Source organism: Lithobates pipiens, unplaced genomic scaffold (genome assembly GCF_037356315.1).
Source record: "Lithobates pipiens isolate NorthernLeopardFrog02 unplaced genomic scaffold, aLitPip1_a1.2 Scaffold_3, whole genome shotgun sequence".
NCBI classification, from domain to species: Eukaryota; Metazoa; Chordata; class Amphibia; order Anura; family Ranidae; genus Lithobates; species Lithobates pipiens.
The window spans coordinates 266543997-266571909 of NW_027507790.1; the positions used below are offsets into that span (position 1 = coordinate 266543997).

General features: G+C 44.7%; 2 protein-coding genes across 2 annotated transcripts in view; one reads left to right on the forward strand and one right to left on the reverse strand.

Annotated features, from left to right (window-relative positions):
* TPGS2 (tubulin polyglutamylase complex subunit 2) overlaps window positions 1-8956 on the forward strand; it is a 60867-nt gene extending 51911 nt beyond the window's left edge. Inside the window, exons 7-8 of the mRNA XM_077463115.1 lie at window positions 3391-3554; window positions 8551-8956. Of these exons, the coding sequence (XP_077319241.1) occupies window positions 3391-3554; window positions 8551-8769 (383 nt within the window). The 3' untranslated portion in view covers window positions 8770-8956. The remainder of the gene's footprint in view (window positions 1-3390; window positions 3555-8550) is intronic.
* A 17270-nt stretch (window positions 8957-26226) lies between these two features.
* The window catches only part of LOC143941130 (aquaporin-7-like), a 90576-nt gene continuing 88889 nt past the window's right edge, over window positions 26227-27913 (reverse strand). The window contains exon 7 of the mRNA XM_077463116.1: window positions 26227-27903. Coding sequence (XP_077319242.1) covers window positions 27729-27903 — 175 coding nt within the window. The 3' untranslated portion in view covers window positions 26227-27728. The remainder of the gene's footprint in view (window positions 27904-27913) is intronic.

The following is a 27913-nucleotide window of genomic DNA, read 5'->3' on the forward strand; positions in this document are numbered from 1 at the left end:
CAATGAGGTGGCACTGACAATGGGCACTGATAGGCAGCATTGATAGACGGCACTGAAAGGCTGCACTGATGGGTACTTAGTGGCACTGATAGGCAGCACTGAAAGGCTCTGCATTTCACTGATAGGCATCACTGGCAGGCATTTTTCAGTGGCACTGATTGACCGCTGCCTGGGCACTGATTGGCATTTCCCTGGTGGTCTAGGGTTGCATACCTGGTGGTCCAGTGTGGTGGTCATCCCTGGGGGTCCTGGTGGCATCCTGGTGGTCCTGGGCAGGCACCCGAGGGGGGGCTGTGCTGATAAACAATCAGCACAGGCCCCCCCCCGGCAGGAGAACCGCCGATCGGCTCTCCTCTACTTGCGTCTGTCAGACACAAGTGAGGAAAAGCCGAATAATGGCACTTCCTGTAAAAAATATAAATTGGTATAGGCTAGAATGATGGGGTGAATGCACCTACAGGTGGGGGGTAAAATTAGAAACCCCCGTACCGGTTGCACGTTAACGTACTCAAGTTCATGTGATGGTGGTGTGGTGCCGGGCATCACGAGCCATCCGACCGTATACCCCACTGGGAGCCGCGGCGGGCAATTCAAGGGGGGCGCCCCATGGGCTTCACCCAGGGCGGGCATGGAACCAAGGCAACCTAAGTGTAGGGGAGATATAAAGTGAACCAGAGTATTCACAACAAAAAAGTGAATAAAGTGAGGGAGTGAAAGGGGAGGATCAGTGCTAAGGACTGGGAAAGGATAGTAAAGACTGATACCAAGGAGGTGATGGGATAGAAGAAGTTGAAAGGGATGGATTTATGAATTTTTGAATATTCGTAAAAATGTGATAAACGGGTTTTCGTTAATTTGGTTATTTACGAATTGACAAATTTGATGAAATTTGTAAAAAAAAAACTAGAATTGCACATGTCTAGTCCACACTTTTCGGTCATTAGAATTTTCATCATGGGGTCTCGGCATCACATGTGGGTGTTACCAAGTGTGGTCCTCCAGACTGACATCCACCCATCAAGGCTTTTTGATATATTCAAAACTCCTCCCAAGAGCCCGCCCACTGCTTTCATCAGTACTGGAGGGGCCCTTGAGAGAAGTACAGAGAGGCCCAGGGAGCTGTCAGGTTTTCAGGACGCTATTTCCAGCACCCTCCTCCATGCTATGATCTGCCTGCATAGAGAAGCACAGGGACCCATAGAGGAGATCACTGGGAATACAATAAGGTATGTAATGAAAATGTAAAAAAAAATTATTTCAAAATGCAATCTGCATGTTGGCAAATGAGAAACTGTGGAAGGCAAAATATAAACAGATTAAGCTTCACCGCTTTAAAAAATGGTCTTTGGTCTTGTTTCTCTTGAAGAGATGCCACGGATGAAGAGTCCACAGAATGCAACACTTCTGGCTGTGTGATGTCTGTATTCCATACCGATCGCTAAACTTCCACCCACTGAGCACTACGTCATTACTGTGTTCATGGCCTTCCTGTGACCTCATTATTCTCTTCCTGTTCTTATGACACCCATACAGGAACTGGGGGGGGCAGTTGTCACTGGGACAGGAAGGCATAGACTGCAATAAAAGCTTTGCCTACCCTACTAGAGCTGTGTTTTTTGTTTTTGTTTGTGTTTGTTAGCTAATTTTGGGGATAACTTTTCTCGCTTCCTGTTGTTTATACAGAACAGGGGAAGAAGGAAAATCTCCCCCGTATGGACACGGAACAACAATAAAAACCAATCCCTCCTCTATCCAAAAACGAAATAAAAAAATGTTTTGATAGGGTTTTGCTTTAATACTATATTTAATATAAAAAGATATATAAGTAAACAAAAGTCCATCGGGGATGGTGGGAGTCCCTCATGATGGGCACAGCAGGTGTACAGACCCGGGTACTCAGCACAGGGATGATGGGAACCCCACATAATGGGCACAGCAGGTGTACAGACCTTGGAACTCAGCACTGGGATGGTGGGAAGCCCTCATAATGGGCACAGTAGGTGTACATACCCAGGAACTCAGCACAGGCATGGTGAGAACCCCTCATAATGGGCACAGCAGGTGTACAGACCTTGGAACTCGGCACTGGGATGGTGGGAAGCCCTCATAATGGGCACAGTAGGTGTACATACCCAGGAACTCAGCACAGGCATGGTGAGAACCCCTCATAATGGGCACAGCAGGTGTACAGACCTTGGAACTCGGCACAGGGATGGTGGGAACCCCTCATAATGGGCACAGCAGGTGTACAGACTTTGGAACTCGGCACAGGGATGGTGGGAACCCCTCATAATGGGCCCAGCAGGTGTACATACCCAGGAACTCAGCACAGGCATGGTGAGAACCCCTCATAATGGGCACAGCAGGTGTACAGACCTTGGAACTTGGCACAGGGATGGTGGGAACCCCTCAAAATGGGCACAGCAGGTGTACAGACCTTGGAATTTGGCACAGGGATGGTGGAAACCCCTCATAATGGGCACAGCAGGTGTACAGACCTGGGAACTTGGCACATGGATGGTGGGAACCCCTCACAATGGGCACGGCAGGTGTACAGACCTGGGAACTTGGCACAGGGATGGTGGGAGCCAAGCAGTAAGACTTTATAGAGTCCCGAGAGATAGAAGAAAATGTCAGTGGGTTTAAAGTATTAGTTCATCTTTACCAAAAATCTGCCGCACATGTATGGTCCACTCTCACCAAGCTGCCTGGCGATGGTCTTGTAGCCCATTCCAACCTTGTGTACAGTAGGTCTACAATATTGTCCCCGACATCCTTGGACAGCTCTTTGGTCTTAGCCAATGGTGGAGAGATTGGAATCTGATTGCTTCTGTGGAAAGGTGTCTTTTATACAGATAACAAGCTGAGAAAAGGGGCACTCCTTTTAAACCTGGATTTACACCTATGCAGTTTTAGTGCTTTTTGTAAATTTGCACTACAGTCCATTTAACATGGTTTCCTATGGAACACGTTCTGTAGTGCAAAATGCAAAAAGCACAAAAAATGCATAGGTGTGAATCCAGCCTAAGAGAGTGCTCCTAATCTCAGCTTGTTACCTGTATAGAAGACACTCGGGAGCCAGAAATCTTGCTGATTGATAGGGGATCAAATATTTATTCCACTCAGTAAAATGCAAATTTATAACTTTCATTTATAACTGCGATTTATAACTTTTTTGGAAATGTGTTTTTTGGGTTTTTTTGGGGGATATTTTTGTTGTTATTCTGTCTCTCGCTGTTAAAATAAACCGACCATTAAAATTAGACTGATCATTTCTTTGTCAGTGGGCAGACGTACAAACTCAGCCGGGGATTAAATGCTTTTTTCCCCTCACTGTATGCTCTTTATGCTCCTTTACTTAGTCTTCCATTCTCTGATTTTGTTTCTCAGGAGAGGTGACACCCGACCCCAGCATCTGGTTCCTAGACCGTGCCCTCTACTGGCATTTCCTGACGGACACCTTCACCGCTTACTACCGGTTACTCCTGTGCCACCTGGGGCTGCCACAGTGGCAGTATTCCTTTACCAGCTATGGCCTCAGTCAACAGGCCAAGGTGAGTTACCGGAACTCCTCTAGTATCCTTGGGTAATCCCTCTACCAACTGCTGCTAAGCAGCAGCTGGAAGATGTAAATAGAATTGGATTACGTGATCCCTCTGCACGGGTATTTGGCTTAGTGCGCTTGTAAAGGACCTCATCTGACCTGTTGATATAAAGTTGCGTGTATCTGATAACAGACTGCTAATACTCCCCTTTCAGCAGCTTGGCATTAGGCGGACTTCCCTGTACTTTGCTCCTGCTGTGCTTACTTTTCCTTTTATGAGTAGCCAAAAAAGTAGAGCAGCCGTCTTAAGCCTTGTACACACGGTACGGTTGCGAGCATCTGATTTTTGTCAAAAGGGCATGTGCCAGGATTTTTTCTTGCATAATAACAGTACACAATTGTCGGGCAAGGAACACGAACGTAGTGACATACTACGAGGAATTTCAGCTCTTGAGCACCACCCCTTGGGCCCCTTCTAATTTTTTGTTTGGTGAGCATTGATTCCGAGCATGCGTGTTTGTACTTTCAACTTTTGTGTGACGGACTTGTGTACCGACCATCGGAAAATCTGACAACAGACCGTTGTCCGCTGAAAATTTACTAGCCTGCCATCCAACATTTGTTGACCCGAAAGTTGGACAACAATTGTCAGAAGGAGCACACTAACAGTAAGATTTTAGGACAACAGTCTGTCAACAGACAATCCCCTGCCAACAAATCGCATTGTGTGTATGAGACATACACGGTGCAGATTTAATTCCTGCAACCATGGGATCGCTGCTGAACTGGCCGGCTTATTGGCTGGTTAGGCTCGAGTCACACTGATGCGCTTTTTGATGCATTATGCATCAATGCAGGGAATTTTGTTAACACGGGTTCCAATGGAACACATTCACATCAATGCATTTTTGTAACTCTGCATTTTTGGAAAGGGCCGGGGACTTTTTTCTGGCAAAATGCAGCGTTTTGAATGTAATAGACTTTAATGGACCTGCATCCAAACCGCACTTTGCGTTTTTTTATTTATTTTTTACACTGTATATAGCTTGTTACTAAGAAGGGGGCCGGGGGGCCGGCCGCCACATCCTTAACAACCAATGAGTAATCAGCTGTCAACAGGCTTTCCCGCTGACAGCTGAATGTAAAAAAAAAAGACTTGCCGGCTAAAAAAAAAAAAAAGTGTGAACGAAAAACAGCGTGGGGTCCCCCCTCCAAAATCCAGGAAAGGGAGGGGACGAGCCTCCTGAACCATACCAGACCGCATGCCCTCAACATGAGGGGGGGTGCTTTGGGGCGGGGGGGCTCTGTGCCCCCCACCCCAAAGCACCTTGCCCCCATGTTGATGGGGAAAAGGGCCTCTTCCCTACAACCCTGGCCATTGGTTGTTGGGGTCTGCGGGTGGGGGACTTATTGGAATTTAAAAGACCACCCCTTCAACAAGGGGGCCCCCAGATCCCGACTTTCCCCACTATGCGAATGGGTAGGGGTACATCGTACCCCTACCCATTCACCCAAAAAAGTAGTGTAGTGTAACAAAAGACCATAGACAGTTTTTGACAAGTCCAAATGTCTTTGTCTTCCTCCTCCGGGCTTCTCCCGCTTCTTCTTCCGGTCTTCTCCTTCTTCCTTCAGTTTTCTCCTCATGTGTCTTCTTCCGTTCTTCTTCTTCTTCTTCTTTCTCCTGTCTTCGCTCGCTTGTCCCCTCCCTTTCCTGACCTGCCGGGCTGCATGCTCGGATAAGGGTCTGGTATGGATTTGGAGGGGGGGTGTAGCGAGATGGCGGAGACGGAACGTCATGTCTGTTACCAATTCTGACGGGTCACCTAATCTGACGGAACACCTGCATTATACAGAGACCCAGTGATGAGATCACTGGGTCTCTATACTTCTCTGTACAATGCAGGTGTTCCATTAGAATTGGTAACGGACGTGATGTTCCGTCGCCGCCATCTTGTTCCACTCCGCACTCCTCCACAGTAAGGATACACCGAGACCCAGTGATGAGATCACTGGGTCTAAAATAATTTATGTAATAAAAATGGAAAGACTTCAAGCTTAGTTCAGGAAAAATTTGGACCTTGGATCTTAAGGTCAACACATACAGATGTTATGTTCATCGATGACAAACACCATATTATCTTCTTCCTTTTCTGCATCCCGATACTCACTGAGAAGTCCCATATTACGGGGTTTACGTATGTAACATATATACAGTAGCTTGATATACCCTCTGTTTATTATATCATCAAAATGCTAATGACTTGTTTCACCACTTACTGACTTCCCCATAGCAGCTGCTACAGGACGGCTGCACAGAATCGTGTATATACAGTTGTGCTCATAAGTTTACATACCCTGGCAGAATTTATGATTTCTTGGCCATTTTTCATAGAATATGAATAACACAAAAACCTTTCCTTCATAGTTAGTGTTTGGTCGAAGCCATTTATTATCAGTCAAATGTGTTTACTCTTTTTAATTCATAATCACAACAGAAACTACCCAAATGGCCCTGATCAAAAGTTTACATACCCCAGTTCTTAATACCGTGTATTTCCCCCTTTAACGTCAATGACAGCTTGAAGTCTTTTGTGGGATTTGTGGATGAAGCTCTTTATCTTCTCAGATCCCCATTCCTTTTGGAAAGAAGCCTCCAGTTCCTGTAAATTCTTGGGCTGTCTTGTATGAATTGCACATTTAAGATCTCCCCAGAGTGGCTCAATGATATTGAGGTCAGGAGACTGAGATGGCCACGTCAGAACCTTCACTTTATTCTGCTGTAGCCAATGACAGGTCGACTTGGCCTTGTGTTTTGGATCATTGTCATGTCCAAGTACGTCCCATGTGCAGCTTCCTGGCTGGTGAATGCAAATTTTCCTCCAGTATTTTTGATAACATACTGCATTTATCTTGCCATCAATTTTGACCAAATTTCCTGTGCCTTTGTAGCTCACACATCCCAAAAACATCAGCGATCCACCGCCGTGTTTCACAGTAGGAAGATGTACATTTCATCATAGGTCCTTGTTGACTCCACTCCAAATGTAACGTTTATGGTTTTGGCCAAAAAGGCTCAATTTTGCTCTCATCACTCTAAATTACTTTGTGCCAGAAGGTTTGAGGCTTGTCTCTGTGCTGTTTGGTGTATTGGAAGCGGATACTTTGGCATTTTCGTAGTAATGGCTTTCTTCTGGCGACTCGACCATGCAGCCCATCTTTCTTCAAGTGTCTCCTTATTGTGCATCTTGAAACAGCCACACCACGTGTTTTTAGAGAGTCCTGTATTTCACCTGAAGTTATTTGTGGATTTTTCTTTGCAACCCGAACAATTTTCCTGGCAGTTGTGGCTGAAATTTTAGTTGGTCTACCTAACCGTGGTTTGGTTTCAACAGAACTCCTCATTTTCCACTTCTTGATTAGAGTTTAAACACTGCTGATTGGCAGTCTCAATTCTTTGGATATCTTTTTATATCCCTTTCCTGTTTTATACAGTTCAACTACCTTTTCCCGCAGATCCTTTGACAATTCTTTTGCTTTCCCCATGACTCGGAATCCAGAAATGTCAGTGCAGCACTGGATAAAAGATGCAAGGGTCTGTCAGGAGACCAGAAACTCATTGACCTTTTATACACACACACGAATTACAAGCAAACTGATCACAGGTGAGGATGGTTACCTTTAACCCCTTAAGCCCCGGACCATTTTGCAGGCCAAAGACCAGAGCACTTTTTGCGATTCAGCGCTGCGTCGCTTTAACTGACAATTGCGCGGTCGTGCGACATGGCTCCCAAACAAAATTTGATGTCTTTTTTTTTTTCCCCCACAAATAGAGCTTTCTTTTGGTGGTATTTGATCCCCTCTGCGGTTTTTATTTTTTGCGCTATAAACAAAAAAAGAGCGACAATTTTGAAAACACCTTATTTTTTTGATTTTTGCTATAATAAATATCCCCCAAAAATATATATAAAAAACGTTTTTTCCCCTCAGTTTAGGCCGCTGCGTATTCTTCTACATATTTTTGGTAAAAAAAAAAATCGCAATAAGCGTTTATTGATTGGTTTGCGCAAAAGTTATAGCGTCTACAAAATAGGGGATAGTTTTATGGCATTTTTCTAAAAAAATAAAAAAAAATTATTTTTAGTAATGGCGGCGATCAGCGATATTTTTTTTTTTTTTATCATGACTGCAACATTATGCGAAAATTGCATTGATTACTGTGTAAATGTGACTGCCAGTGAAGAAGGGGTTAACACTAGGTGGAGGTGTGGGGGTTAAGTGTGTCCTGGGGAGTGTTTCTAGCTGTAGGGGGGATGGGCTAGCTGTTACACATCACTGCTCCCGATCACTAGGCAAAACAGGGAGATGCTTGTTTACATTAGCATTTCCCTGTTCTTCCTCCCCGTGAGACAATTGCGGGTATCCCCGCGGACATTGAGTCCATCCGACCCTACTCACGGAGCTCCCGGGCCAGCACGCGCACACGCAAAAGCACGGCGGCAAATTCAAAGGGACGTACAGGTACACCCATTTGCCCAGCCATGCCATTCTGCCGACGTATATCGGCGTGCACTGGTCGGGAACCGGTTAATAGCTATTCAAGCCCCTTTGTGTCAACTTGTGTGCATGTTATCAGGCCAAAATCACCAGGGTATGTAAACTTTTGATCAGGGTCATTTGGGTAGTTTCTGTTGTGATTATGATTTAAAAAGAGTAAACACCGTTGATTGATAATAAATGGCCAAACACTAACCATGAGTGAAAGAAAAGTTTTTGTGTTATCATTCATATTCTCTGAAAAACGGCCAAGAAATCATAAATTCTGCCAGGGTATGTAAACTTATGAGCACAACTGTATACACGTGATTCTGCGTAGCCGCCCTGTAGAATCCAATCTGCTATGGGGCAGTCGGTAAGTGGATAAAGAAGTCATTAGCATTTTGGTGAGGGAAGGGCAAAATAACAGCGGAAGAAACTTCCTCCACTAATGATATTGATCTGTGTGACAGCAATGGATGAACATGTACAAACCCATCACCTTCAACCCCGCCACACTGTCTGAGGACCCTGAAGCTTTCACCAACAAGCTGGACCCAAATAAAATCTTCAAGACCAAAAACAAAACTCCGGTGACAAAGAAAAAACTTCCCGGCCCACCAGCGGGCCAGAAATTAAATCTCACCCCTTCCAAAAACCCGGCCTTGTCGGGGGCAGCAACGCGAAAATGACACCTGAAATGACCGTCTTCTGACCTGACCTCGGCCCTGGTTCTGCTACATTATGTCTATTTATTTATTTACGTGTGTGTGTAAGTTGTATTTTTTTGTTTAAATTATGTTTGTTTTTTAATTTAAAGGAATTTACAATCCTGTTGATGTTATTATATTATTTACATTAAAGCAAATGTGAACCCAATCACTAAGGTCTCATAGGTTTAGGACATTTATTTTTTACCTAAAGGTAAGCCTTATTATGGGCCTTATTATAGGCTTACCTGTAGGTAAAAGTAAAAAAAAAAAAACTATACAACCGCTTGAACTCATTTGCTGTGTTAGCGTGGGGGGAAGGGGGGTTTACCCACACTCCCGGTGGCTGCAGCCGCATCGGTCAGATGGGCGCAATCCGGCAGCTGTGCATCCACCGGATTGCTTCTCCACACCACATACTGTATGTGTCCATTCCCCCCCTCCCCCATGTGCACGCCCACGCCATGTTTCCTGGGCTCTGTGCACACATCAGCAGACCCGGGATCAGGCATGTACTGGCCATTGGGACTACAGGCAGTTTCCCGGTGGGCCGATGGCTCAGTGGGCCGGTTTCAATGACAAAGTAATGGCTGCGCGGCTCGCCCTCAACTTCACGCAGTGATGTGAGAAAGATGAGAAAAATACAGAGGAGAATAAGTGAAATAATATAATAGGTTAGTGAGGACTCCTTATGTTATGCTACTTATGTTATTTTGCACAATAGCGTATAGTTTTATATAAAGTTTTTGCGCTTGTTTGAAAAATTAAAGTGGGCTGGTCTGGATGAAGCCCAGGGCCAAATTTTTGTCCCAGTTCAGCCCTGCCCGGGATTGGCATGGTGGGTGCTGCCTGGTAGAAGGGAGGGAAATCAGCGAATGTTTGTTCACTAATCTCCTCTTCCTGCTAATGACTCGGAAGCAACGTGTAAACTGTCACCTTCAGGTGCTGGTGCCATTTTCCCCATCAAGAAGCTAATTGAGAGTGCAGAAACTAACCGGAAACTGACTGCATGGTGTGAACTAGAGCCATTGGAATACATGGAAAACACCAGGGATGCACCGATACCATTTTATTTTTTTCCAAGTACCGATGCTTTTTATTTTTTTTTTTTTTTTTTTTTTTTTAGTACTTGCGAATACCAGGTACTGATACCTACCACAACTGTTTTGTTTTAACTTCAACTGTCAGCAATGGTACAAAGCATTGAAAAGTTATTTACAAATGAAATAAATTGATTTTTTTTTTTTTTTTTTTCATTTAGCACTTTTTCAACGTGAAATGTGTAAATATATGTTAATATATATGTGTAAAAATATTCACTAACAAAGCAAACAAAAAAAAAAAAAAGTTTTAATTGTTTATCGTTTAGAAAATAGACGTGAACAAAGGGAAAAAAAGCAGGAAAATAATAATTAAATGGAGGAGAATTGGGAGTTAGTTAAGGCTGATTGGAGTAAATTAAGGGGTTAAACAGAGGAACATTTGTTAACCCTTTTGATCTGCAGATGAAGAAACAGAAATATACAAAAAGAAACAATGTTTCTTTTTATTTTAGTGTTTCAGGGCTGAGCAATGTTGTTAATAAACATTGCCGGCTGCTTTTTTTTTTGTCCAATTACTGGACTTCTTTAACACTGGGGAAGACCCCCTGACAGCTCAAAGAGCCGAGCCTGAAAGTATCGTTTTCAGGTATCGGTGCAATTGCATGAATACCGATACTTGTGCAAATACTCGGTATCGGTACCGATACTGATACCAGTATCGATGCAACCCTAGAAAACACAGTGCATGCATTTTGCGCAGAAAAAAAAGCACATAGACCTGAACGGAACTGCATCTGGTGTGAACTAACACTCATGCCCTGTACACACAGTCGGATATTACGACGACAAAATCGGTCAGATTCTTTCTGACGGATTTTGTCCCAAACTTGTCTTGCATACACACGGTCGCACAAAGTTGTCGGAAAATCCGATTGTTCAGAACGCGGAGACGTAGAACACGTACGATGGGACTATAAAGTGGGCAGTTGCCGATAGCTTTTGTCTGTTAATTTATTCTGCGCATGCGTGGCACTTTGTCCGTCGGGATTGTCTACACACGATCGGAATTTAAACGATCAGATTTTGTTGTTGGAAAATTTTAGATCCTGCTCTCAAACTTTGTGTCTCGGAAAATCCGATGGAAAAAGTCAGATGGAGCCCACACACACGATCGGATTTTCAAACAACAAGATCCGAAACGCGCATTTTCCATCGGGATGTCCGACTGTGTGTACGGGGCATTAGAGTGTTGTTGGAGGACAGATGAGCCCCTTCATCACGGCTTTAACCACTTAAGGATCGAGCCTATTTTTTTACACTTGGCGTTTACAAGTTAAAATCATTTTTTTTTTTCCCTAGAAAATTACTTAGAACTCCCAAACATTATATATATTTTTTTTCAGACTTCATGTCACACCGTATATGCGCAGCAGTCTTACAAGCGCGATTTTTTTGGGGAAAAAAAATACACTTTTTTTAATTAAAAAAAATAAGACAACGGTAAAATTAGCCCAATTGTTTTTTATATTGTGAAAGTAGGGCTGTTACTGATTAAAATTTTTGTGTTCGATTAATCCATGTTTTTTTTTTTTGTCGATTAATCAACTAATTTCGATTAATTATAACGACACTAGTTAGTTTCCACAATCCATGACTTAACTTCACAGTTCACACAAATACATTTTAAATTCAAACTGTAGCTCTGACGTAAGTCATTTTTTTTTTTATTAAACTTTAAGAAGAACGTAGAAAGTTAGTTTAATTTTAATTATAAAACTTATCTAGTATATTGGCTGTCAGTCACTTTATAGTAGACATAACTCTACAGTCTGTTTAAATAGCACCCTTGTTATGGCAACGGCCAAAGCCGGACATAGCGGGGCATGGCTAGGACGTCACACGTCAATCAAAAGCAAGCGCCGCCGTCATGGCATCAGCAGAAGCCGATCCGCACGGCAAAAATATCACAGCTTATCAGCCTCTAAGGACAACAATGTTAAAAACGGAGGTGATCAAAAAATTTGCCTACACTTAGCTCACTGAATGATCCCAGTTAACCACATCCATATTTACCATCACTGTCCAGGCTGTCCTGTGACCTCACGGACATCATCGGACTCCTCCCCCCTTCCCTTCGTTAGCAGACGGAGGCACTTGGGGAAGGGGGAGGAGTCCGGTGACGACGATGTCCGTGACATCACCGGATCTCCGACGCAACTCTGAAGACCCGGAAGCTGGCGGAGAGGTGAGTACCGATCAAAAGAATTTTGATCAATCAAAAAAATGAACGCTTAATCGTTAATTTCCGCACCCTATGTGAAAGATAATGTTACACCGAGTAAATTGATACCCAGCATGTCACGCTTCAAAATTGCACCCGCTCGTGGAATGTGGACAAACTTTGACCCTTAAATATCTCCATAGGCAAAGTTTAAACATTTCTACAGGTTACCAGTTTTGAGTTGCAGAGGGGGTTTTGTGCTAGAATTATTGCTCTCGCTCTAACGATCGTGGCGATACCTCACATGTGGTTTGAACACCGTTTACATATGCGGGCGCAACTTACGTATGTGTTTGCATGGAGGGACAGGATGCTTTTAATTTTCTTATTTTTTTTACATTTTATTTTTACACTGTATCTTTAACCACTTTCAGACCGGACCATTTTTGCTGGCTTAAGACCAGAGCATTTTTTGCGATTCGGCACTTCTTAGCTTTAACTGACAATTGCGGGGTTGTGCGACGTGGCTCCCAAACAATCAAAGTTTTTTTTTTTTCCCCCATAAATAGAGCTTTCTTTTGGTGGCATTTGATCACCCCTGCGCTTTTTCTTTTTTTGCGCTATAACCAAAAAAAGGCGGCAATTTTGAAAAAAACGCGTTATTTTTTACTTTTTGCAATAATAAATATCCCGAAAAAATATATAAAAAACCTTTTTTTCCCCTCAGTTAAGGCTGATACGTATTCTTTTACATATTTTTGGTAAAAAAAAATCGCAATAAGCGATTATTGATTGGTTTGCGCAAAAGTTAGTGTTTACAAAATAGGGGACAGTTTTATGGCATTTTTAGTAATAATTTTTTTTTACTAGTAATGGCGGCGATCAGCGTTTTTTTATTGTGACTGCAACATTATGGCGGACACATCGGACATTTTTGACACATTTTTGGGACCATTGTCATATATACAGCAATCACTGCTATACAGATGCACTGATTCCTGTGTAAATGACACTGGCAGTGAAGGAGTTAACCAGGGGGTGGCAGTGTAGGGGTTAAGTGTTCCTAGGGGAGTGTTAATAATTGTGGGGGGCTGGGCTATGTCTTAGTGAACATTGATCTCTGCTCCAATCACATGGAGCAGAGATCAGCGTCTCTTGTTGCTAGGCAGAACGGGGAGATGCTGTTTACAACGGCATCTCCCCATTCCGACCAGCACGCGAGCGTGGCAGCATGCACGCGATGGCAGGGCGGCATATAGAAATGGACGTACTTGTACGCCAATATACCTGCCCCTGCCATTCTGCCGACGTACATCGTCGTGCGCCGGTAGGGAACTGGTTAAAAAAAAAAAATCCCTGTAATAGGAAAAAAGCATGACAGGACCTCTTTAATGTGAGATCTGGAGTCAAAAAACACCTCAGATCTCACATTTACACTTAAATGCAATACAAAAAAAGTATTCTTTTTTTTTTTTCAAAAAAAATCCCCTTTATGACCATTGGGCGGAAGAGACATCGCTTCCGTCACCCAATGGCATGGAGTCGAATGGGGGCCATCTTTCCCTCTCTCAACTTCCAAGCTCAGAGAGGAAAGGACCAAATCGTCTCCACCGCTATGGGGACGTTGTGGGAGGGGGGTGGACATCTCTCCTGCTGACAATAAAAGTGATCTTGTGGCGAATCCACTGCAGAGACCACTTTTATCTGAAAATGAACTGCCCTAAATTTTTAAAAATACCGGGGTTATGGCAGCTACTATATCTGCTGCCATAACAACAGCGGTATTCAGCGTCAAAGTAGAGACGTAGAACGACGGCGGGTGGTCCGGAAGTGATTAAAGCAGTATTAAACCCAAAAGCAAACATTTATTATATCTCAGCTTACCATTTCTTAGATGAGATGGCTGCATTTGTTTTCTTTTTTTCTTTTATTTTCATCTGGTGATCTAGCCCAGGGATCTTCAAACTACGGCCCCCCAGCTGTTGCAGAACTACACGTCCTATGAGGCATTGTAAAACTCTTGACATTCACAGACATGACCTAGGCATGATGGGAATTGTAGTTCCTGAACAACTGGAGGGCCGTGGTTTGAAGAGCCCTGATTCTAACCAGTAAGTCTGTTGTTTTCAAAAGATCAAGCTCTTTTGCAGATTTAGCAGTTAGAGAGTTGAGGCAAACCATTCAACACTGGCTGGAGTGCCTACAATAATCAGATTTTATTCATGGAAAAGCTTTATCCCGAAAGGTACAAAACATTTTGTTGTAAATGCCTATAAAGTGTCAACTGGAGTGTGGCTAGATCTGCTAGTCCATTTAACACAGCCCTTTCCCCAGACTGACAATGCTGCTTTCCAAAGGTGCCCCCCCCCCCCCCTGTGCTCCTTCATCCAGAGTGGGGGCCCTCTAATACAGGGGGTGTGTTACTGGCCAGATCGCCAGGTCAAAACAAATGAAGCCACCATATCTAATGATTGGTAAACGGCAATCAGGGCTGTGACAAGTGGTGGGCAGGAGGGGCGGCTGCCCTGCGCACTGTGGTATCATGTGATGTGGAGGGGGGCACCACAAGGAGACGGGAGGGGGAGAAGAGGAATTTGGGGGACGGCAAGAATTGTTCTAGGTGGGCAAATTTAGGGAGGTGTGCTAGGAGTGGTGATTTGGGGGGATTTGTGTTGGGGGGGGGGGGGGGTGGAGGAAGAGGAAAATTTGCAGGAAGGATTTGTGCTAGCATTGGGGATTGGAGAAGGGGACTTTGCGCTGGAAGGGGGGATTTAGAGGGGTGGAGGGGAGGGGAATTATGCTGGGGGTATATTGGGAGAGAGAGGGTTTGAGCTGGCGGGGAATGGGGGAGCAAAGACTTGTGCTGGGAGGGAGATTTCAGCGGGGGGGGGATTTGTATTGGGAAAAGGGGGAATTCATGCTGGGAATTTTTGGGGGCGAGCATGTAGTGCTTCATTTTGGGGGGGGTGAATTTTCAACAACACTTAAGACCCCTTTCACACCAGGGCGTTTTGCAGGCGCTATAGCGTTAGAAATAGCGCCTGCAATCTGCCCTAAAAAAGCTGCACCATTGTCTGTAGTGTGAAAGCCCCGAGGGCTTTCCCACTACAGCGGTGCGCTGGCAGGACGTCAGGGAAAAGTTCTGCCAGCAGCTTCTTTGGGGAGGTGAAGGAGCGGTGTGTTTACCGCTCCTCCACCGCTGCTCCCCATTGAAATCAATGGGGCAGCGATGTAATACCGCCGGCAAAACGCCACTATTGCGGCGTATTGCCGGCGGTTTTAACCCTTTCTCAGCTGCTAGTGGGCGTAAAAGCGACCCGCTAGTGGCCGAAATGCGCCGCAAATCCGGCGGTAAAACTCCGATAAAAATAGCGGCGTTATACCGCCCACGCTATGGGCGGTGTGGTGTGAAAGGGGTCATAATGCTCATTACGGTTACACCGATATCACCTTTTTAAGACCGAGTACAGGTACGAATACTGTTTTCTAGTAGTCGTCGATATCGATTACCAATACTTTTTTTTTAATGTCAGTGACAGTGGCACTAATGTGTCGGTAGTTTTACATTTTATTTATTTTTTTACAATTTTTGTAACGAAACGTCCCTCACTCCTCTTGAGCGCTTTCGTCATATACTGCTTCCTCCCAGTCTGAATATAGATATCAGATATTCCAACCGCTCTCAACAACAAACAAGACAATACTCGTTTGGTTGCTGAACATGGACTGTTTATTGAAAACACCTGTACATAGGTAATACTCTGGACATCCCCCCCACCTTTGCATTCTGGGCTGAGAAAGGAACTGTCCAAACAGCAGTGAGAGCTGTTGGAGGAATTCATCCCCAGCAATCTCACAGCTAATCTACATACACATCCCATAATATCCAAGGCAGACAGACACAATAGAACATTGGAATACAGCCACACCCCAAACGACCCAGCAAAGAGTACACAACAAAATGAGACAATATACAATATATATATATATATATATATATATATATATATATATATACACATATATATATATATATACACACAACATTGCAGTGTGGCTGTACAGTGAGTCCTATTAGTACAGATCAGACTGGAATTCTCATTCACCCTGTGCTCCATCACAATTTTATTTACATTTTTTACTAATATATATATATATACTGTATATATATTATATATATTTATTTTTTACAATGATTTTGTTGTTTTTTTTGGGGGGGGGGGAGTCAATGTCAGTGTTTTTTTATTTTATTTTCTATTGTTTTTACCATTTTACTTTACAATATTTATTTATTACAGTGTTTCCTTTTTTTTTTTTTTTTTTTTTTTTTTTATTTAACCCTGTTGGGGGGGCTTTGGAGAGATGTCAGGGGTCTAAACCATGTCAAATGTCAGTGGCTCCTCTCTCCATTCATAAACTGAAGCATCATAAACACAGTTTACTCGGCTCAGTTAGGAATGGACTGTCTTTGATCACTGACTCTGTTCAGAAAAGGAAGGAGCCAGTAAATGACATATTTACCAGCTCCTTCCCCCGCTCTCCATCCTGAAAGATCTGGGACGGGGATGGGGGGGGGGGCGGAATAGGACTGGGGGGAGGGACTGGAGGCGCACACAGAGGGGGAGCGGAGGAGGATGGGGGGGACAGGAGGAGCACATGGAGTGGGACCGGGGGGGGGGGGCCACGGAGGAGCACAGAGGGGATCCAGGGGAGGATATAGGGGACATGCGGGGATGATCGGTGCGGCAGCAAGGGAAGTTATAATCACCGATCTTCCTGTGTGGCTTTCAACTAAGCAGCTGAAAGCCGCAGAGGGGAGAGGAGGAGAAGCAGCTGTCAGCTGCTTTATTGAAAGCCACACACGGAGACCGGTGAATATAACTTCCCCTGCCGCCACACCGATCATCCCTGAGTGTCCAGGTATTGGATTAAGCATTGGGAGTAGTTGCACAAGTACTCCTGCAAATACTCGGCACCAGCACTGATACTAGTATCTGTATCGGTGCAACCCTAATGCTTATACAATTTTTTTTGGGGGGGGGGGAGGGGCAAATTACCTGCTTTAATTTGCTAATGAAGGATAGGTGTTCCCCATAGATGTAGGTTCATTCCTGTCACACACACACATCATCTGCACAGGAAGTAAGGGGCAATCTCCCTCATGGGGAACACAGCAATCCAATCCTGATAGAGGTTTTAACCCTTTCCCACTCTTCTATAGGCTATATTTTACCTTTAAAGAGACCCTGTCACCTTGGCCATATAGGACAAAGTGAGAGTATCTCTGCAAAGGAATCTCCCGTCCCATCAACCCCATACTCACCTTAGCTACATTCCCTTGCCACTCTCCATCTATGCAGCAGCAACAATCCTCCTGGCGCTTTCAGGTATAGTAAAATATACAAGCGATGTCTTAATATACAAGTAGCGTCACGTCACAATAGAGTATAAAAGAGAAGAGAGGCGCTTCTAAGTGTAGCAATATGGTTACAATTATTGAAGGTACAACATTTAGCAACTCACATGATTGATGAATAAAAGAGGCACATCTAAGTATGCATCCGGGGTAAAGCTGTCCACATAGATCAGTGGTCTCCAAACTGTGGCCCTTTGCTTGCTTTTATCCAGCCCTTGGGGCACTATTTCATCCACTGACACCAACGATGGGGCACAGTTCCTCCCAATGACACCAACAATGAGGCTCAATGATGGGGTATAATTCCTCCCAATGTCCCCATGGATGGGGTACATTTCCTCCGCATGACACCCACAATAGGGCCCAATGACACCAACAGTGGGGCACAGTTCCTCCTAATGACACCAAGAATGAGGCCCGATGACACCAATTTTATCCACTGATAACAACAAAGGGGCACAATTCCACAACCAATGACACCAACAATGGGGCACAGTTCCTCCCAATGACACCAACAATGAGGCTCGACGACACCAATGATAGGGCACAATTCCTCCCAATGTCACCATTGATGGGGTACATTTCTTCCAAATGACACCCACAATAGGGCCCAATGACACCGAAAGTGGGGCACAGTTCCTCCTAATGACACTAAGAATGAGGCCCAATGACACCAATTTCATCCACTGATAACAACAAAGGGGCACAATTCCACAACCAATGACACCAACGATGGGGCACAGTTCCTCCCAATGACACCAACAATGAGGCTCGACGACACCAATGATGGGCACAATTCCTCCTAATGTCACCATCGATGGGGCACAGTTCCTCCTAATGTCACCAACAATGATGCCCAATGGCACCAATAATGGGCACAATTCCTCCCAATGTCACCATGGATGGGGCACAGTTCCTCCCAATGTCACCAACAATGATGGGCACAAATCCTCCCAGTGACACCAAAGAGGGGGCATTGTTTACTCCCACTGATGCCGGGACCTTTTCTACTCCTGATAGCAACAATCCAGCCCCCCTAAAGTCTGAAGGACAGTAAACTGGCCCTTTGTTTAGAAAGTTTGGAGACATATATCATCCTCTGTACCACCATCGACACCATCCCTTCCACTCTGTGCTCCATGAGCAGTTCAAGCCACGCGTTCAGATTGCTCAACTGCAGGGTAGACTTCACGGTCACGATTGTAGACTGACAGCGGTGAGAGCCATCAGTGCGGAGGACGGTCTATGTGGACAGCTTTGCCTCAGATGCCTGCATACTCATATGTTCCACTTTTAATCATCAACCATGTGAGTTGCTAAATGTCGTACCTTCATTAAATGTAACCATAGTGCTACACTTAGAGGCGCCTCTCTTCTCTTTTATACTCTGGATAGGGATGAGCCGAACACCCCCCGGTTCGGTTCGCACCAGAACTTGCGAACGACCCCCGCGTTCGGTACGAACGTTAGAACCCCATTGAAGTCTATGGGACTCGAACGTTCGAAATGGAAAGTGCTAATTTTAACGGCTAATATGCAAGATAGTGTTCTAAAAAGGGTTTGGGGACCTGCCTCCTGCCTCAGGGGACATGGGTCACTGCAAAAAAAAGTTTTAAAAACGGCCGTTTTGGCGGGAGCACTGATTTTAATGACGATTAAAGTGAAAAAAAAAAGTGAAATATTCCTTTAAATATGGTGCCTGGGGGGTGTCTGTAGTATGCCTGTGAAGTGCCACGTGTTTCCCGTGTTTAGAACAGTCCCTGCACAAAATGACATTAAACGGAAATAACACCATTTAAAACTGCTTGCGGTTTTAATGTTATATCTGGTTCCTGTAATATGGTTGAAAATCATTCAGAAACATGGCATGGGTAGCCCTCCCTGCCCATTACCAGCCTATTTGGGTCTTGTACGCATATTAAGGGGAACCCTGTACCCATATTAAAAAAAGGAAATGCGTGTGGCCCCCAGGCCCTATATACTCAGAACAGCAGTATACAGGCGGTGCAAACAAGACAGAGACTGTGTAGGTTTGTTGTGTTAAGTTGAATCTGTTTGTCATTTTCAACCGGTACATTTTTAAAGTGTAGCTCCAGTCAAAAAAACGATTTTTAAGCTTTTTGGAAAACATAGGGAAGGGTTATCACCCCTGTATAATTTGTTTTGTCGTCCATCTTTTTTTATCTCACTTGCTGCTGTCTCCTTGCGTTTGCAAGTAGGAGATGTTTGTAAGTTGGATGTTTGAAAGTAGGGGCCTGCCCTATATTATAGCGGTATGTACTGGGTACAGAGCACGCAGACAGCACGCACTATCTCCTAACACTACTGACTGCAAGCTCTATTATTAACCACTTGTTAGCCCAATGTTTGCATAAAGTGAAAGATGAAGTTATGCTGAGTAAATAGATATCAAACATGTCACTCTTCAAAATTGCACATGCCCGTGGAATGGCGCCAAACGTCGCTACTTAAAAAATCCCCATAGGCGACGCTTTAAATTTTTACTGCATTACTGCAGAGTAATGGCAGGGTACTGCACTGCAGAGTAATGGCAGGGTACTGCAGAATATGCACTGGTATTGCAGAGTATTGGCAGGGAATTGAGGGGTTAAATTCGGTGAGCAGCGATGTGGGCACATGACGCCGGTTTGTTTCCAAGTGATCACTACGTCATTTGACGGAGCAATCACGTGGTAAACGGCCGCTATGAGCGGCCGTTTACCATGATCCGTGATGCGCCGGGTCCACGGATGCTCTCGAGTGCGCACACCTCGGGGCACGCGAGAGCAGAATTCTGGGAGGCCGTTAATTAACGGCCTCTCAGAGTTAAACAACCGCCCTGAAGCCGTTAATCGGCAATGGGCAGTTGTTAAGTGGTTAAAGCTAGATCACTAGCTATATAGGTGAGGTGAATATAGTGGTGTATACTGCAGTCAGGGCACAGACAACAACCACTACACAGCAGCAAGATAGGAAATCAGCCCAAAACGATTGGTGTGTACTGTGTTGAAGGTACACAGAACACCCACTGCTTCAGATGCTAAGTAACACACTACACGAGGCCGCCTCAAAGGCGGCCTTATATAGTGTGGGGCGTGCATTACACAGCCTGAGCTATTATTGGCCACAGGCAGGATGCCTGTGGCCAATCATGGCTCTCCTCGCTGCCGGCGCTGCGATTGGCCAAGCATGCGGGGTCACAGTGCATGCTTGGCCAATCATCGGGCAGCAATGCACTGCGCCAACGCAGTGCATTATGGTCCGCGCGCGCGTCACTCGAATTTTGACGCGAACGGCCAAAACGTTCGGAATTCGCCGAACGCACGAACAGCCAATGTTCGAGTCGAACGTACGTTCGACTCGAACACGAAGCTCATCCCTAACTCTGGAGCTCCTGCTGGATTTTGCTTTGAATCCCCTTGTGGAGGCTTCCATTTGTAGATGGACATTTTATGGTTACACAACCAAATCACATTGCTATAATCTTTTTATAAGGACTATAAACTCAAAGACCTATGAATAAATGGTCGTGGAACGAATCATCTGAGTTCCCATTTTTTCTTATGAGAAAATTTGCTTTGATATACAAGTGCTTTGTATTACAAACATGTTTCCGGAACGAATTATGCTCGCAATCCAAGGTTTTACTGTGTAAGGACGCATGTGACCCCTTCCAGGGGCGGACTGACAACTAATGGGGCCCCCGGGCAATAGGAGATTATGGGACCCCCCAGGCAATCAGAGATTATGGGGCCACACAGTATACACACACACAGTATACACATACATGTACACACAGTATACACAGACATGTTTCTATTGGCTGAGAAGGTAATGGAGAGGTGGGGCAGCTATAATCCCAGGATTTTTAGACCAAAAGGATGTCGGTAAGGGACATTTCAGAGACAGATGTAAAAAAAAAACACAGATTTTTACATACTGTCACTGGTTTTACTGAGGCTGGCAACCCTGATGGGGCCCCCTAGTGGCCCGGGGCCCTCGGGCAGTGCCCAAGTGGCCAAATAGTCTGTCCGCCCCTGACCCCTTCCCATGTGACACTGCTCATACCTAGCAGCATTCCCGGGTTGCCAACAAAGATCCTAAAAGCGCTGGCTGCTGAAAAGGAAGGTGTGGCCAGGGAGCGCAGGTGAAAGGGAATATAAAAGAAACAGGAAGGAGGGGATTTTGCAGAGACGCTGTCACGTGACCTGCATGGGCAAATGACAGGTTCTCTTTAAAAAAAAAAAAAAAGAATTATTTATCCAAGCTTTACACTTGTAAACAATCAGTTCCTGCAAAATACCCTTTCACTGCGATAATGCGGCGTGAGCGATACCACGGTGATAACCGCTTGCTCATGACGCACTTAAGATATACACATAAGGATATTTGATAAATATGGTCCGGCATGTCCTGGGATCTTTGTATACCAACGCAAACAGTAATGTTTATGGCAACTACAGTGTGTGAAAAATATTAGAGAACGGCAGTGGCAAGAAAGGATCGTGGAAAGAGAATTGCAAAGATCCCAGATCGCCTTTTGTTAGACCTCTGTAAACGTCACATAGAGATTATCAAGCCGTGATTTCCAGAAAGCAGACATGGTGTGCAGTCACTGAGTACACATGTCCAGTATTATTATAACTTTTTTATATGAAAGTTATTCTTGATGTTATTTGACATTTTTTCATGTTTGCAGAATTAAGTCCGCACGACGAAGTTTTAAAGCTGAACTCCAGTCTAGCAGCTAAAAACGCACAGTATATGGAGCCGTCTTACTTTTCTGTCCATCCAGACCTGAGATTATAAGGCCCTGCCACACAGTACAGTCAGGTGACAATTTTCTCTGCTACATTTAAAGCGGAGGTCCGCTGAAAAAAAAAAATATTTAGACCCCATTCACACTGGGGCGTTTTTCAGGTGTTTTTCAGGCGCTTTAGCGTTAAAAAGAAGCGCCTGTAAAGTGCTTGAAAGAAGCCGCAACTGCAATCCCAATGTAAAAGCCTGAGTGCTTTCACACTGAGATCCCTTTCACACTGGGGCGTTTTTCAGGTGCTTTAGCTTTAAAAAAAGCGCCTGTAAAGCACCTGAAAGAAGCCGCAACTGCAATCCCAATGTAAAAGCCCGAGTGCTTTCACACTGAGGCGCTGCGCTGGCAGGGCGTCAAAAAAAGTCCTGCAAGCAGCTTTTTTTGCAGCGCTTTTGGAGCGGTGAATACAACGCTCCTAAAGCGCCCCTTCCCATTCAAATCAATGGGAAGTGCCTGCAAAACGCCTGAAAAGCACTTTTGGCAGCAGCGTTTTGTGGGCGATTTTAACCCTTTATTTGGTCACTAGCAGGGGTTAAAAGCGCCCCAATAGCGCCCAAAAAACGCTGGTAAAGCGCTGCTAGTTTAAGCTGCGCTTTACAAGCGTTTTTTGGGTGCTGACAGTGTAAAAGGGCTCTTAAAGCACTTGGGCTTTCACATTGGGATTGCAGATGAGGCTTCTTTCAAGCGCTTCACAGGCACTTTTTTTTAATGCTAAAGCGCCTGAAAAATGTCCCAGTGTGAAAGGGGGTCTAAAAGCCAGCAGCTACAAATACTGCAGCTGCTGACTTTTAATATATGGACACTTACCTATCCAGGGAGTCCACGATGTCGGCAGCCGAAGCCGATTTATCCATTGGCTCTTGGCTGCTACCGCCGCCATCCTCGGTAAGGGAATCAGGAAGTGATGCCGTGGGGCTTCACTTCCTGGTTCCCTACTGCGCGAGTCACGCTGCGCGTCCTCACTGGTCCCTGCTGTGTTCTGGGACCTGTATGTCTCCCAGAAGACAGCGGGGGAGGACAGAGTAGGCGCTGGAAGTGGCGTAGGTCACTGCGATCACTGCGGTGATCTATGCCAGGAAGTGGGAGCAAATACCTGTATTAGACAGGTATCTGCTCCCTCCTCCCCTCTGAAAGGAGCCAAATGTGACCGGGGGGGGGGGGGGGGGGGGGATTCCAAAAAGTGGAAGTTCCATTTTTAGGTGGAACTCCACTTTAACCCTGTTTCGCCTGCAATCTATATATTAATGCTCTCCTGCACAATGCCCAGTTCCGGAGATACCTTATTAGCTGAACTCACACGATTTCAAACCCGCATTTCAGTGCGAGATCGGGGGGCGAATTAAAAGACATCTGTGCGGGTTCATGCATTGACATCTATTGAAATCACCTCCGAAGTCGCCAAAAGTAGTGCAGGAAGTACTTTTGAAAAGCGTTGAGGCGCCGCAAAGTCGGTGTCGCAATAATTGGGACAGTGCCGTTGTCGGCTACAGGCTGCGATTTGGAATGCGATTTGACATGTCAAATCACGCCATGGCTTAGGCCCCTTTCACACTTGTGCAACTTGTCCTGCGACTTGGGACTGTAAAGTCACATGACAAGTCGTACCCCATCATTTCCAATAAATACCGTTCATATCTGTGCGACTTCAGGTTACAGGGACGTCCCTGCACTATTTTGGTCCGACTTTGATGCGACTTGAGGTCCATAGACCTCAAGATTACTCAAGTCACGTCGAAGTCGCACCACTTTTAGGTCGAGCAAGTGTGAAAGGGGTCTTAATGTCCTTCTTCTGAGAGCCATTAGCCAATACTTTATCAGCTGTCATGGACAGCTCCGGTCCCCACTGAGGAACCACCTTGTTTGTTATGTCAACTATATCAATGGTCATCAACCCTGTCCTCAGGGCCCATTAACAGGCCAGGTTTGCAAAATAAGTGAAATACATCACAGGTGATATAATTTGCTGTTGAGTGATTGCAGTACATAAAACCTGGCCTGTTAGTGGGCCCTGAGGACAGGGTCGATGACCACTGAACTATATGATAAAATGCAATATGGAGCCTTTGTTAAAAAAATAAATAAAAGAAATAAGACTTTGGTTGGCAAGGTCACTGCAGCCTGAAGGTGGCAGTGTTTATCTGTTTAATACTGTAAATGTCAGATACAATTACTATATTAAAAAATAATAATTAAAAAAAACATAATTTACATTTTTGTGCATTTGACAGCCTATATATACAGTATCTCACAAAAGTGAGTACACCCCTCACATTTATGTAAATATTTTATTATATCATTTCATGTGACAACACTGAAGAACTGACACTTTGCTACAATGTAAATAAAGTAGCGAGTTTGTATAACGGTGTAAATTTCCTGTCCCCTCAAAATAACTCAACACACAGCCATTAATGTCTAAACCACTGGCAAAAAGTAAGTACACCCCTATGTGAAAATGTCCAAATTATTATTATCGCTCTCACTCTCTCATACTGGTCACTGGAAGTTCAACATGGCACCTCATGGCAAAGAGCTGTCTGAGGAGCTAAAAGAAAAAACAGAATTGTTGCTCTACATAAAGATGGTCTAGGCTAAAACAAGATTGCCAAGACCCTGAAACTGAGCTGCAGCACGGTGGCCAAGACCATACAGCGGTTTAACAGGACAGGTTCCACTCAGAACAGGCCTCGCCATGGTCGACCAAAGAAGTTGAGTGCGTGTGCTCATCGCCATATCCAGAGGTTGTCTTTGGGAAATAGACATATGAGTGCTGCCAGCATTGCTGCAGAGGTTGAAGGGGTGGGGGGTCAGCCTGTCAGTGCTCAGACCATACACCTCACACTGCATCCAATTGGTCTGCATGGCTGCAAGGAAGCCTCTCCTAAAGATGATGCATAAGAAAGCCCTCAAACAGTTTGCTGAGGACAAGCAGACTAAGGACATGGATTACTGGAACCATGTCCTGTGGTCTGATGAGACCAAGATAAACGTATTTGGTTCAGATGGTGTCAAGCATGTGTGGAGGCAACCAGGTGAGGAGTACAAAGACAAGTGTGTCTTGCCTACAGTCAAGCATGGTGGTGGGAGTGTCATGGTCTGGGGCTGCATGAGTGCTGCCGGCACTGAGGAGCTACAGTTCATTGAGGGAACCATGAATGCCAACATGTACTGTGACATACTGAAGCAGAGCATGATCCCCTCCCTTCAGAGACTGGGCCGCGGGGAAGTATTCCAACATGATAACGACCCCCAAACACACCTCCAAGATGACCACTGCCTTGCTAAAGAAGTTGAGGGTAAAGGTGATGGACTGGCCAAGCATGTCTCCAGACCTAAACCCTATTGAGCATCTGTGGAGCATCCTCAAATGGAAAGTGGAGAAGCGCAAGGTCTCTAACATCCACCAGCTCTGTGATGTCATCATGGAGGAAGGAAAGAGGACTTCAGTGGCAACCTGTAAAGATCTGGTGAACTCCATGCCCAAGACAGTGCTGGAAAATAATGGTGGCCACACAAAATATTGACACTTTGGGCCTAATTTGGACATTTTCACTTTAGGGGTGTACTCACTTTTGTTGCCAGCGGTTTAGACATTAATAGCTGTGTGTCGAGTTATTTTGAGGGGACAGCAAATTTACAATGTTATGCAAGCTGTACACTCACTACTTTACATTGTAACAAGGTGTCATTTCCTCAGTGTTGTCACATGGAAAGATAGAATAAAATATTTACAAAAATGTGAGGGGTGTACTCACTTTTGTGAGATAATGTGTATATATATATATATATATATATATATATATATATATATATATACACACATATACATATGTATGTATAATATTTAGGTATGCAAATTAGTCATAGAGTTGTTGGCTTAGGCATCTAGGAACCAATTTGCACGAACTCTACGCAGATATAAAGGACACAAATCAGTGCGACTCTGTAATCATTGGTACATCATTAAATGTAATTTTTTTTTAATGCAAACAGCTTAAGTACCTGAATTTGACTTATCAGCCTCTTGCAGTCTCTGTACAGCACAGCACAAGACAGGAAGAGAGGGAAGCAGAACAGGCAGCCAGTAAGGCCTGCTGCAGTGCAAAGAGCATGCTAAAAGGAGTAACACGGAGATGAGCTCATCCGTGCTCTGCTTCTCTTTTCACTGTCCAATCACAGGGTGGGGACTTGGAGAAGACCTGTAAGGAAAAGTGAAACTGTAGCAGAGCAGATCAAGATCCCTTCCTCTGCCAGACAAGACTGTGTTCTGTGGCAATGCTGTGTAAATCTTAGAACAGAAATACAAATCCTTTGGCACCTAATACAACTCTTCTATATGCAGGGCTTTTTTTTTTCAGCAGGAACGTGGGAGAACGCAGTTCCGGCACCTCCAGCAATGAATGTATGCAAGGAGTGCTGGGGTGTGCTGGAGGGTCTATTGATGCTTGCTGCTTGGGGATCTATTGTCACTGGGGATCTATTTTTGCGTGGAGCTCTTTTGTTGCTAGTCTTATGTTTCTTGGATGTGGGGGGGGGGGGAATTGTTACTGGGAGGGCTCTACTGTTGAGGAGAGGTCTTTTGTTGCTGCCTCCTGGAGGGTCTACTGATGCAGTCTGCTGGGACATCTGTTGCTGCCGGGGGGTCTATTGTCGCTGGAGTGGTATTTTGTTGTGAGGCTCTATTTTTGCTGGGTTGAGGTCTATCATTTTTGGAAGAGTTGTGGGGGGGGGTAAGGTCTATTGTTGCTCACTGCAGGGGATCTATTTTACTGTCTTTCTTTGTTATCATTAATGAATTCCCTGCAAATCAGTAGCAAAAATGATCATTGGTTCTGTATTCTCTAAAATGGGCGGTACTGGGAGGTCGGTAGGAGGTGGAACCAAGGAACGGAGCTTAGGTGCGAATAGGGAGCAGAAACGAAGGGTGAAGGTCGGAGTTCCTGCACGTATTCTCTGAGAAAAAAAGCCCCGCCTATATGTATTTCATAAGTATATTTAGCTGTATTACACCTGTTTAGCTTTAAAGGGAATATCTGTTTTGGGTGGAGTGATCCTTAAAATTCAATTTATATATGCAATTAACACAAAGGCATAATCACTCAAACAGAAATGACAATGCCCACTTTGATACAGTACATGAAGCTGAGTAGATGCAGTACTTGCTCTCCACTACAAGGGGTGCCGGAGTGTCTTCAGTTCTGGGAATGCAAACTAGATTGCCAGGGCACGGGATGGCTGGCTATGCTCCAGCAGTGCTTTAAAATAAATAAAACGTAATAATACAATGTGACATCAGTCTTGTTTTAGTCTGTTGTCTCCTCCACGTCAGTTAATATTTACAATTCATCTTGCTTATTATATACAACTCTTGTCTTGTCTCTTACAGAGTCCAACATTTGAACCAGTGCTAGGCGAGTGGATAGGTCCAATCTCCTTGTATAGTCCCAGAGATTACATGCATTCACAGTGCACCATCTCTGTGTTCCCCTTTTCCATCTCCTGTAACCTTTTCTCTTCTTGGTCTGTCTGAAGGTGAAGTCCCACCAGCAACTTGTACAGGAAGGCTCCGGTCAGACCACCCACTAGAGGGGCCACAATAGGTATCCAGCACCAGTAGTTTCCAGCCCTGGAATGGA